Source organism: Hyla sarda, chromosome 1 (assembly GCF_029499605.1).
Source record: "Hyla sarda isolate aHylSar1 chromosome 1, aHylSar1.hap1, whole genome shotgun sequence".
In the NCBI taxonomy this organism is placed as follows: Eukaryota; Metazoa; Chordata; class Amphibia; order Anura; family Hylidae; genus Hyla; species Hyla sarda.
In genome coordinates this window covers 406253883-406267201 of record NC_079189.1, presented here as the reverse complement: position 1 = coordinate 406267201, position 13319 = coordinate 406253883, and the positions used below count along the sequence as shown (strand labels likewise).

At 41.7% G+C, this 13319-nt stretch overlaps 1 protein-coding gene across 8 annotated transcripts in view; it reads right to left on the bottom strand.

Annotated features, from left to right (window-relative positions):
• Window positions 1-2423: 2423 nt before the first annotated feature.
• PLA2G4C (phospholipase A2 group IVC) overlaps window positions 2424-13319 on the bottom strand; it is a 151706-nt gene continuing 140810 nt past the window's right edge. For 6 of the 8 annotated variants that reach the window (XM_056528570.1, XM_056528573.1, XM_056528571.1 and 3 more), the window contains one exon: window positions 2424-5180. In XM_056528570.1, the coding sequence (XP_056384545.1) occupies window positions 5017-5180 (164 nt within the window). In that variant the 3' untranslated portion in view covers window positions 2424-5016. The remainder of the gene's footprint in view (window positions 5181-13319) is intronic. The other 2 variants (XR_008845643.1, XR_008845633.1) reach the window with 2 other exon arrangements.

The following is a 13319-nucleotide window of genomic DNA, read 5'->3' as shown; positions in this document are numbered from 1 at the left end:
TTTCCCCCATCATAACTGTAGAACTTACAAGTGACTACAGTTCTGATGGGACTCTGATGGGTCATGATATCAGTGATGTCTTCTACGTTGTAGTTGCTTTTTTTTTTTTTGTCTTCAACTTGTCCATGCACCTGGACTTCTTAGAAAATACATGTTCTCGGCAGAGTCTGAAGTCCGGACATTATTGGTTCCTCACTTTGTCAGTGGATTCTCATACTCTGTATGACGACAATAATCCTTATAATACTGCCAAATAATTTGCCCCCTGAATATAACCCTGCCACAAAAACTGACACTGTACCCTCTGAATATAGCCCTGCCACACACTGACACTATACCCTCTGAATATAGCCCTGCAACACACTGATACTGTAATCTCTGAATATAACCCTGCCATACACTGTACCCTTCAAACTGTGCCCATAATAATCATATTGACCCACACTGTTTCTTCTTTAGCTGAATCTCACCCCTGCACTGTCCTCCTCCAGACCCCTCTGTCCTCCTCCAGGCTCTTCTGTCCCCCCAGACCCCTAAGTATTTCTCCCGACTCCTCTGTTCCATAATTATGAGGCCCGGTCGCGATTGTGAACCTTGCAGCCTCTATAGCTATGCCACTGATAAGCCCCTGTGATTTACTATTGAATCAGACTTGCAAAAGTGGACATAACTGTCTTTCATTGTTTGGAAGCATTCACAGTTTAAATGGATACCCTACCTAAACTCTTTCGTTTTAGACTATTCCTTAGGATGTTCTCAAATCATTGTTTCTTAGGTTACACATGATCATGGAGGACTTTGTACGGCAGGACTTCAGGTCTTGCCTTAGTTTCCACTGTCTTACTAAATCGAAACCATTAGAGGGAGCTGGTCTACCTGATTTCTTCATGTATTATGATGCCTTGATTTGTAACTGTGTAGTAGATCTGATGCACCATAGGAATTAAAGGCTCCTTCTCTTTGCCTTTAGCTCAGGGCCCTTATGGGTGCCCAATGTGCTACAAAGTGAGGACCTGCAGCCCTCCTCCCCACTCCTTAAAAATCCTGGAAACATTGTGCAGGTTGTTTGAAATGGCTAGAAGTTTCATCTTCAAGCCAGTTGACTCCTCTGGTGGCCTACCTGCAACCTTGTGTAGTCAATTTTTGCTATCTTTATCTCTGGCACCGAATCCTCATATCAGGGATGTAATTTGTCCACTGTGTATAGGGATGTATAGCCGAGGTATTTCTGTTACCCAGTGGTTCCTGGATGTGATATCTTCAATGACATAGTTATGTAGATTCCCTAACTCCTGAGTGAAATCTCCTGGCTCAACTTTCCTTTTTTTGAAAAAATCTGTATAGCTCCTGAGGCTCCCTGCAGAGTGAGAGTGAGGAATTTAAAGGGGGAGATTTATCAAAACCTGTGCAAAGGAAAAGTTGCCCATAGCAACCAATCAGATCACTTCTTTCGTTCTGCAGAGGCCTTGATTAAAATGAAAGAAGCAATCTGATTGGTTGCTATGGGCAACTGGGCAACTTTTCCTCTGGACAGGTTTTGATAAATCTCCCCCTTTAAGCCTACGTATGTGAAAAGGATTTGGGTAGAGGCCTCTGGACAGAACAATGGCACAAGTCTTTCCTGCTGACTCAAAAGCACCGAGTGTCATGTAAGATTCAGGAGCTCAGTTATAAAATACTTTCACAATGGTACCATACTCTCTTAAACCTCCACTCTCTTAAACCCATCTGTGTCTTTGGTTTTTTGACATTGCGTGGCTTCACCTGGCACCATCTGGTGTCGTGTCTGGTCACTGGCGAGAGGTCTTTGCCCTACAGTATATGATCCCATGTACTACTGGTACATGTGCTACTGATATCTTACCCACAACCGCATCTGCTCTCTTAAAGAACTTACTTGGCTCTATGGTCCATATCAAGCAAGGTCTTCTACAACATTTTCTTATAGCCACCAGACAAATCCTTAATAGGCTTTGAAATTAAACAACCAATCCCTCCTGTGCAGTATGAGTTAAGACATTGGGTCACTTGCAGAAGATAGAAGAGCTCTGTTCTACAGATTCTGATAGATATTCTTCTTCTATGCTATATGGTCTGTTTATTCAGAGTACGCAATGCTCTCTGGATATGGTTGTCTACAGGTGCAGTCCCATCTTGTTCTGACTAATTTTATTACCTCCATAATCTAAAGTAGCTACCTTTCTCTTACCCCCTCTTTTCTCCCTTTGTCTTGTGTTCCTTCCTGCCCTGTTTGGGTTTTTGATGGGGTATAAAACTTAGTTTTTTGCTGATTTACATTATCTGTGTTTGAAAGTCACTCCTGCTTCCATTTGTATTCTGCTGTATCTTTGGTATTTGAACTGACGTTTGCAAGGTTGCATACTCATCATGCATGCAGTGTATATAATAATTCTTGAGGCTGCTGAAGTTGATAAACTTTTATTAAGCCATAAGATAAAATGACAATTATTGAAATACTTTCTTGGTTTAAAAAATGATGTTGCCACAAGAGTTGAAATTATAAAGAAACGCTAGGCAAAAATGTATTCCACCATTTGTTCAGCATTAGGCAATGTCCCTATTTGATTATTTTCTTTATTACCATGTATTTAATTATTTTGCCTTGCATTTTGTTGTGGTTTTGGATGTGAATTAGCCCCATTCAATAGGGCCAACCCAAGCCTTTTTTCCCGATGCATTTTCTGCACAGAAAAAATTCTTACTGCAGTTTACAAAGTGAAATACAATTCATATACACCACTAAAATCAATGGAATGTTTACGGAGGGTGTTTTAGATGCATGTGTGGAGTGACCTGCCAGTCTGTTCAGACTTGTCCCGAATCCCCAGGCAGACGAGCGCTGCTTTCAGCTGTCTGCATGGCTCATTCCTATATATCTGAAAGCATCCTTTCTGTGTGAGCTACATCTGTTGCCAACACTCGAGTTGAGACCCGTGACCCGGGTCAAGTGAGTGTCTCTTTTTTTTTTAAAACTTTTTTTTAAACCTGAAATAAAGGGGGAGGGGTTCTACTCACCTACATATTTGGCTATCTAACTATCTCATATATGACCAACATACCTGGCTGCCTAACTACCTACTGTCATACCTGCCCTCCTACCTACATACCTGGATTACTAACTGCTTTCATACCTGACCTACATCTAACTACCTAGCTAGCTACCTGTATACCGACACATATGGCTACCTAAAAACCTAATTACTTACCTGCCTACATATTTAGCTACCTATCTAGCTACCTACCTACCTGGCTATTTACTTATCTATCTACCTAACTAGTTTTTTAGCCACATACCTGGCTACCTCTCTTCCTGCCTTTTTTCTGTGCAGAACACCTTGGAGGGCATTATTACAGTCTAGGGCCTATAGATAGGGAGATTGTGTAGAGGTTGGAAGGGCACTGGAAAAATGCAGATTGTAACATTTTGTTGTGCAGATTTTAAGAGATGAGTTTTGGCTGGAAGAAGTCGATGTGGCGTCTGATGCAGAGGGAGAAGACAAGGAAGGAGGACGCCACCAATCAGAAAAGACCTTTGATGTAACTGTAATGTATGCCATAGTGATCCTGTGTACAGCTGGTATCTACCTCTATACTGTCCTGTATATAATAACTTTTATGCTATACAGAACCCATGTTCAGTGGGCATCATCCTCTATAGGGTCCTGTATATAAATCACTCATATGGTATACAAATCTTGTGTACAGCTGGTATCTACCTCTATATGGTCCTGTATATAATCACTAATATGGTATACAGATCAATCCTGTATACAGCTGGTATCTACCTCTATATTGTCATGTATATAATCACTAATATGGTATACAGATCGATACTGTATACAGTTGGTATCTACCTCTATATAGTCCTGTATATAATCACTTATGTGGTATACAGATCCCATGCACAGCTGGTATCTACCTCTATATGGTCCTGTATATAATCACCTATATGGTATACAAATCTTGTGTACAGCTGGTATCTACCTCTATATAGTCCTGTTTATAAATCACTAATATGGTGTACAGATCGATCCTGTATACAGCTGGTATCTACCTCTATATAGTCCTGTATATAATCACTTATGTGGTATACAGATCCCATGCACAGCTGGTATCTACCTCTATATGGTCCTGTATATAATCACCTATATGGTATACAAATCTTGTGTACAGCTGGTATCTACCTCTATATAGTCCTGTTTATAAATCACTAATATGGTGTACAGATCGATCCTGTTTACAGCTGGTATCTACCTCTATATAGTCCTGTATATAATCACTTATGTGGTATACAGATCCCATGCACAGCTGGTATCTACCTCTATATGGTCCTGTATATAATCACCTATATGGTATACAAATCTTGTGTACAGCTGGTATCTACCTCTATATAGTCCTGTTTATAAATCACTAATATGGTGTACAGATCGATCCTGTTTACAGCTGGTATCTACCTCTATATAGTCCTGTATATAATCACTTATGTGGTATACAGATCCCATGCACAGCTGGTATCTACCTCTATATGGTCCTGTATATAATCACTTATATGGTATACAGATCCCATGTTTAGTTTACTTTACTAAATTTGGTAGTTATAACAATATAAAGGAAAGGAGCAAACAAAGTGTAACAGCAATGTTGCGGCGGCAGGATACATTTTTGAAACTCCCTGCAACTACAACGCGTGCTACCAAAGCAAGACATCACAGATAGACTTACATAGGACTTCACTGGCTATGGAGTTGCTGTGAGTTTTAAGGGTATATTCACACGTACAGTATCCTGTACATATTTGATGCACAGGATTTGAAACTGCAGATTTGAATTTGTGGTTAATCATTTAGTTTACATTAAACTCTGCAGCATTAAATCTGTAGCTTCAAATGCTACAGATGAAATATGTCCAGGATACTCTACTTGTGAATAGACCCTAAAAGTGTATCCTGCTGCCGCAACAACATTGTTGTTACACTTTAAAGAAACAGATGGATTTCAGATGGATGATTTACACTTCAAAATTTTCTGAACTTGTTGAAGTATCCGATCTTTATTCAGCTTCACATTTAGTTTTGATATCTTCAAAAGCTCTCTGAGCTCTGATTCCTCATAGGAAAGATTGAAGGTGCGATACGTCTTCCTAAGTTCTTGGACTTTACCTGGAAATGAAAGAAACAAAATTAAAGTTCAACATTATGTCTATTTTTTATATTTTTAAACTCCACTTTATTATTGCTGCTGTTATTTTAACTAATGGGACATTTGTTTTTCTTTTGATAATAGATAAAAGCAAAAAGTTTAAAAGATACGATCGCAACATGGAAGGCGATTAGGAAGATACATGGAGGGAAAACAAGCAGTGCCTCGGCATACATATATAGTAGCTTTAATGGTATGGTGCGATGATCCCAGTGCTGTGGTATGGGGTGCTAGACGTGCGGAACAAGATATGCAATAACCATGGACGAATAGGAATAAATCATGTAGCACTCACCATCCTTCTTTTCTTCTTGCTTTCTTGTATTATTAAATGTACAAACACTGGATACAATGCTGGAAGGGAGACAGGGTGCGGGGGAGAGCGAGACACTTGATTTTCTTGATGTTAGGATTTGGATAGAGAGCGGTATAATAAAAACAACAGGCTATAGGAAGTAGATTATGCAGAACTCCCGTCTACACTATGAGAGCTCACATCCCAAGCATGTACAACGAGGCATCCCGTACAGGCAGTTCCTCCGGAGGAACTGAAAGAACGTTTACTTGAGAGCATATCCAATTGAAATAATTAATTCAGCCTATCAGCGAGTGCAGAGTAAAACACAAGAAGAACTGAGAAAAAAGAAAAAAGCTAGAGTTCAGTCTGACAGATTTATTTTCAGCTTCCATAATTCCCCTATGAATCAAGCAGGGAGAAATGCTATACAGAAAAATTGGTACATCTTGGAATCTGGCCCAGATATAGCAGACATAGCGAAAAATCGCCCCATTATCACTTACAGAAGGAACACAACAATTGGCAGCTATATCAAGAGCTGCACTCGAAAAAATGAAAGGAGAGGTACCAATTGGTTAAACAAGACAGCTCCAATGGGAAATTTTCTGTGTAGGAATTGTTCCTTCTGTGGTTATAATTTAGGTGGTACTGACATTCCAGTTTGCTAGTTAATCACTTGCCTCAGTACACATGCTGTTTATTGCATAGTCTGTACTTGTGGCTTTTATTATATAGGGAAAACGAAGAGGAACCTGTTCAAGCGTATACGAGAACATTTTTATAGCTTGTGAACAGGCAAGGGAGACCCTAAATTTATAGACCATATGCGAAGTATACACAATAATGATTTGTCCAAAATAAAGTTTGCAGGCATCGAGAGAGTCATATGGACAGGGGATCGATGGTGACAACATACTAATGAAGAAAGAAATCACTTGGATTAGCCATCTTAATGCACTTGGTGCACTGGGACTTAATGATAGACACGATCTATCCCCCTTCATACTGTATGACTTGCTTGTCATTGGTTTTAAGCTGATTCTATGTGTGAAAATTTTTTATCATTGGTGTATGTTCACATTACCTATCTTCACAGTGCTTCGCCCTAGAGCCTATTTAATCATACTTCACCTGTTACCTGTTGAGGCCGGAAGAAGCGTCATTTGATGCAAAACAGTTCTGTCTGTCTTGCTCTCCCCCGCACCCTGTCTCCCTCCCTGCCTTTCCCAGCCTTGTATCCAGTGTTTGTACAGTTGATAATACAACAAAGCAAGAAGAAAAGAAGGATGGTGAGTGCTACGTGATTTATTCCTATTTGTCCAAGGAAGATACCTGGGCTTCCGTATATTATGTCACAGGAAATTACCCTCTGGAACTCACCATCTTTCCCCCAAGAAAGGGACAATAAACTTTTTAATATAGAAATAAAAGGATATACAAACAAAACTGCATGTTCTTTCAGAGATTGACAGGTCGCTCTGGCCCTGGGAGGTTGTAGCTGAAAAATATGGCCTCCCAATACGTCTGTCGTTCCCGTGTGGTGTCCCGGTACAGAACATGGTTCTGTTCAGTCCTAAAGTCCCCTCAGGTAGAGTCCCTCAGGTCCACAGGGCTCTCCTGCAGGTTCCCCGCTAAGTCATTATATGGTATTGTCTTGTATATTAAGTATTTACATCTATTATATGTATTGTACAGTGGATATAAGCTATATACAAAGGTTTTTAGGATATTTACCCTGTATAGGACCTTCCTAAGGTCATGTGATATGGCATGTGATCACATGATATACCCAGAGTTTCAGAGGCACAGGAAACCAGCTACCAATGGGCTTTAGTCCAGCCCCCTGACATATAAGGGACTGTAGTCTCCACATTCTCTCTCTTAGTTCCTGCTCTTGATTCCTGGACACTAAAGCACAAGTCCTGTACAAGTCAAGTCCAGCATATCTAGGCCCAAGCCTATAAAAGTCTGCAGCCACATCAAATCTGTGAGTACAAGTCAAGTCCCTACTGTCCCTACCAAAGTCATAACAGTAGAACAGTGGCCTGCATCATCATTATTGCAACTACAAGTCCAAGCAAGCCTGAGCGGTTCCCTGTGTCCTGGTCACCTCTGTGGAAGTTGCCTGTTTGTAAAGACTGTTATACTGCCTTCTTCAGTAAAGTTCCAGTTGCATCAAAACTCTGCTTTGGACTCTCCTTTACAATATGCCATTTTGGGTTGGTTGTCTGTGGTACTCTACACCAAACAAACACATCCTGGCGTCATGAACACTAGGGGTTAACAACATCTGGCCCCAGGGGTTAATACCATCTGGCCCTGCTACCTACACCGCTACACCCCATGGTCCCGCCATAACACCAGTGGCTCACCACACCTGTATATGCAGATTAAAACTTACCTACACTTGCCACCGTGTCAGAACTTTTATGGCTTTATATGGAGGGCGGAAAACCCAGTCTGTGTCTGAAAAGCCAGTCTCTGTCTGATATTTATTTGAACCTGATGTGTGCAGCTCTCCAGGACATTCAATCTAAGTTATTGCTAGGGTTACAACAAGTCAGGAAAGCAGTTGAAACTTAGAGGAAAACCCACTTTTGCATTCTACATAAAGCTACCTATGCATACAATTTGTCACTTAAAGATGCCCCAGCACATTACTTGAGAAACTGCTCAAAATGTAATCTGGACATTTTTATCCTTCTGGAAAGAAGTAAGCTCCTACATGAAACAAGTGTGGAAGGTAGATGTTCCTTTTACCCCACTAGGCATGATTTTTCCTAGGGATTCCCAGGATATCACTGATATCATAGTAGCAATTAAAGGGGGTACATTTTATCTTACTAGCTACTGTATAATGTCTACTTAGACAATGGTTGCAAAAACACACCCACCTTAAACCAGGTAGTTGACACTCTAAAGGGTTTACTTTTTATAGATAGACTGGACACCTTGCGTAACACAGAACAAGGGGCGGATACATTCTTTCGTAATTGGAGATGGTTTATTGAACATGCCTATCCTCCTCAAGAGCTTACTACTTTAATGTCTGATGACACTTCCTGTACTGCAGAGCAGGTTTGGCGGGGACACTGGGAAAACTGCGAGTAGACGATAAAGTTGGATGTCTTTTAATTTGCGGCAATGGTTTGGCGTGGCGTGGCGGCCCTCTTTTTCTTTCTTTCTTTCCTTTTCTGTCGTTATCCTTTCTTCACACATTTTTTTCTGTTATTTCTCAGATCTCTCTCTTTTGCTACTTTAGAAACTCTCTTAGATAGGGTAAGTTTATACATTCCTTTTCAGAGTGGATCACTGTGAAGTTATTATGCTTTAGCTCATTACTTTCCTCTCTGTTTTAGTTAGCGCTATGTTGATTTGGAGAGGGGTTCCGTGTTGGATGTACAGACAATGGTCATCTAGACATAAGTCAGGCTTCCAGGATACAAAACCTGTATTAGAAGGCCATGATACTCTGAGGTAGTCAGTTTTGAGCAAAATGTGATATGTAAGTTGATGACGCTTAACCCCTTCAGGACGGAGCCCATTTTGGCCTTAAGGACCGGAGCGTTTTTTGCACATCTGACCACTGTCACTTTAAACATTAATAACTCTGGGATGCTTTTAGTTATCATTCTGATTCCGAGATTGTTTTTTCGTGACATATTCTACTTTAACATAGTGGTAAATTTTTGTCGATACTTGCATCCTTTCTTGGTGAAAAATCCGTAAATTTGATGAAAAATTTGAAAATTTTGCATCAAATTTACGGATTTTTCTAACTTTGAAGCTCTCTGCTTGTAAGGAAAAGGGATATTACGAATACATTTTTTTTTGGTTCACATATACAATATGTCTACTTTATGTTTGCATCATAAAATTGATGAGTTTTTACTTTTGGAAGACACCAGAGGGCTTCAATGGTCAGCAGCAATTTTCCGATTTTTCACAAAATTTTCAAACTCAGTATTTTTCAGGGACCAGTTCAGGTTTGAAGTGGATTTGAAGGGTCTTCATATTAGAAATACCCCATAAATGACCCCATTATAAAAACTGCACCCCCCAAAGTATTCAAAATGACATTCAGTAAGTGTTTTAACCCTTTAGGTGTTTCACACGAATAGCAGCAAAGTGAAGGAGAAAATTCACAATCTTCATTTTTTACACTTACATGTTCTTGTAGACCCAATTTTTGAATTTTTACAAGGGGTAAAAGGACAAAATTTTTACTTATATTTGTAGCCCAATTTCTCTTGAGTAAGCACATACCTCAAATATCTATGTAAAGTGTCCGGCGGGCGCAGTAGAGGGCTCAGAAGGGAAGGAGCGACAAGGGGATTTTGGAGAGTACGTTTTTCTGAAATGGTTTTTGGGGGGCATGTCACCTTTAGGAAGCCCTTATGGTGCCAGAACAGCAAAAAAAAAAACACATGGCATACCATTTTGGAAACTAGACCCCTCGGGGAATGTAACATGGGATAAAGTGAACCTTAATACCCCACAGGTGTTTCACGACTTTTGCAAATGTAAAAAAAATAAAATTTTTACCTAAAATGCTTGTTTTCCCAAAATGTTTTAATTTTTAAAAAGGGTAATAGCAGAAAATACCCCTAAAAATTTGAAGCCCAATTTCTCCTGATTCAGAAAACACCCAATATGGGGGTGAAAAGTGCTCTGCTGGCGCACTACAGGTCTCGGAAGAGAAGGAGTCACATTTGGCTTTTTGCAAAGCAAATTTTGCTCTGGGGGCATGCCGCATTTAGGAAGCCCCTATGGTGCCAGGACAGCAAAAAAAAACCCACATGGCATACCATTTTGGAAACTAGACCCCTCGGGGAACGTAACAAGGGGTTAAGTGAACCTTAATACCCCACAGGTGTTTCACGACTTTTGCATATGTAAAAAAAAAAATTTTTTTTACCTAAAATGCTTGTTTTCCCAAAAATTTAACATTTTTAAAAAGGGTAAAAGCAGAAAATACCCCCCAAAATTTGTAACACAATTTCTCCCGAGTACGGTGATACCCCATATGTGGCCCTAAACTGTTGCCTTGAAATACGACAGGGCTCCAAAGTGAGAGCGCCATGCGCATTTGAGGCCTAAATTAGGGACTTGCATAGGGGTGGACATAGGGGAATTCTACGCCATTGATTCCCAAACAGGGTGCCTCCAGCTGTTGCAAAACTCCCAGCATGCCTGGACAGTCAACGGCTGTCCGTCAATACTGGGAGTTGTTTTGCAACAGCTGGAGGCTCCGTTCTGGAAACAGTGGCGTACCAGACGTTTTTCATTTTTATTGGGGAGGGAGGGGGGGGGCTGTTTAGGGGTATGTGTATATGTAGTGTTTTTTACTTTTTATTTTATTTTTTGTGTTAGTGTAGTGTAGTGTTTTTAGGGTACAGTCGCACAGGCGGGGGTTCACAGTAGTTTCTCGCTGGCAGTTTGAGCTGCAGCAGAAAGTTTGCGGCAGCTCAAACTTGTAGCCAGATACTTACTGTAATCCTCCGCCCATGTGAGTGTACCCTGTACGTTCACATTGGGTGGGGGGGGGACATTCAGCTGTTGCATAACTACAACTCCCAGCATGCCTGGTGGCTGTCGGTGACTGCTGAGAGTTGTAGTTTTGCAACAACTGTAGGCACACTGGTTATGTATCACTGAGTTTGTGACCTAACTCAGTGTTTCACAACCAGTGTGCCTCCAGCTGTTGCAAAACTACAACTCCCAGCATGTACGGTGCATGGTGTACGGTGACTGCTGAGAGTTGTAGTTTGCAACAGCTGGAGGCACACCGGTCGTGAAACACTGAGTTAGGTAAAAAAAAACTCTGAGTTTCACAACCAGTGTGCCTTCAGCTGTCACTACAACTCTACAACTCTCAGCAGTCACCGACAGCCAACGGGCATGCTGGGAGTTGTAGTTATGCAACCACCAGATGCACCACTACAACTCCCAGCATGCACTTTAGCTGTTTGTGCAAGCTGGGAGTTGTAGTTATACAACAGCTGAAGGTACACTTTTCCATAGAAAAAATGTGCCTCCAGCTGTTGCAAAACCATAAGTCCCAGCATGCCCATAAGGGAATGCTGGGAGTTGTGGTGGTCTGCCTCCTGCTGTTGCATAACTACAGCTCCCAGCATGCCCTTTTTGCATGCTGGGAGCTGTTGCTAAGCAACAGCAGGAGGCTGTCACTCACCTCCAACGATCCAAGCCGGAGAGTCAGTCCCTCGTCGTCATCGCCGCCGCCGCTGCTCCTGGGGCCCCGATCCCAACATGGACGCCGGGGATCGGGGTCCCCAGCACCCGGGGTCGTCTTCCCGCACCCGCTCACGCCCTCCGGAAGAGGGGCGGAGCGGGTGCGGGAGTGACACCCGCAGCAGGCGCCCTGATTGGTCGGCCGGTAATCCGGCCGACGAATCAGGGCGATCGTGAGGTGGCACCAGTGCCACCTCACCCCTGCAGGCTCAGGCTCAGCCAGTAATTCCGGGTCACCGGGTCACTGGAGACCCGATTGACCCGGAATCGCCGCAGATCGCTGGACTGAATTGTCCAGCGATCTGCGGCGATCGCCAACGGGCATAATGACCCCCCTGGGCGATATGCCGGGATGCCTGCTGAACGATTTCAGCAGGCATCCGGCTCCTGTCCCCAACCGGCTAGCGGTGGGGGCCGGAATTCCCACGGGCGTATGGATACGCCCTCGGTCCTTAAGGACTCGGGATGCAGGGCGTATCCATACGCCCTATGTCCTGAAGAGGTTAAAGGTGTACTCCCGCGAAAAACTTTTTTATTTTTTATTTTTTAAATCAACTGGTGCCAGAAAGTTAAACAGATTTGTAAATCACTTCTATTAAAAAATCTTAATCCTTCCAGTACTTTTTAGGGGCTGTATACTAAAGAGAAATCCAAAAAAGAAATGCATTTCCTCCGATGTCATGACCACAGTGCTCTCTGCTTACCTCTGCTGTCCATTTTAGGAACTGTCCAGCGCAGGAGAAAATCCCCATAATAAACATATGCTGCTCTGGACAGTTCCTAAAATGGACAGCAGAGGTCAGCAGACAGCAGAGGTCAGCAGTCCTAGCAGCAAGCATTTCAGACTCATGCTGGAGTCCTAAACACTACGAGCTGCCAGTCTACTTTGTTCACAAAGGAGAACACTCAGAGCTGCCAGCCTGCTTTGTTCACAGCCTGTTTGGCTGTGAACAAAGCAGGCTGGCAGCTCTGAGTGTTTAGGACTCCAGCATGAGTCAGAAATGCTTGCTGACAGGACTGATCGGGAAAAATACAATAGAAAGAAGCATATTTTTCATTAGCATGCTATTGGAAAGTTATTCAACATTCATTAATCTAAAATATATCAAAAGTTTATTTGATGAGAGGTACCCTTTAAGGACGCAGGGTTTTTCCGTTTTTGCATTTTCGTTTTTTCCTCATCACCTTCTAAAAATCATAACACTTTAAAATTTGCACCTACAGATCCATATGAGGGCTTATTTTTCGTGCCACCAATTGTACTTTATAATGACAGCAATCAGTTCACCACAACATTTACGGCGAAACCAGAAAAAAAATATTTGTGGGGAAAAATTGAAAAAAAAACTTCCGATTCTATGCAGTGCACTTTTCTGTAAAAATGACACCATATCTTTATTCTGTAGGTCTATGCGGTTACAAGGATACGTAATTTATATAGGTTTTATTTTACTACTTTAAAAAAAATTCAACTACATGCACCAAAATTAGTATGTGTAAAATTGTCATCTTCTGACCCCTATAACTTTTTTATTTTTCCATATGCAGG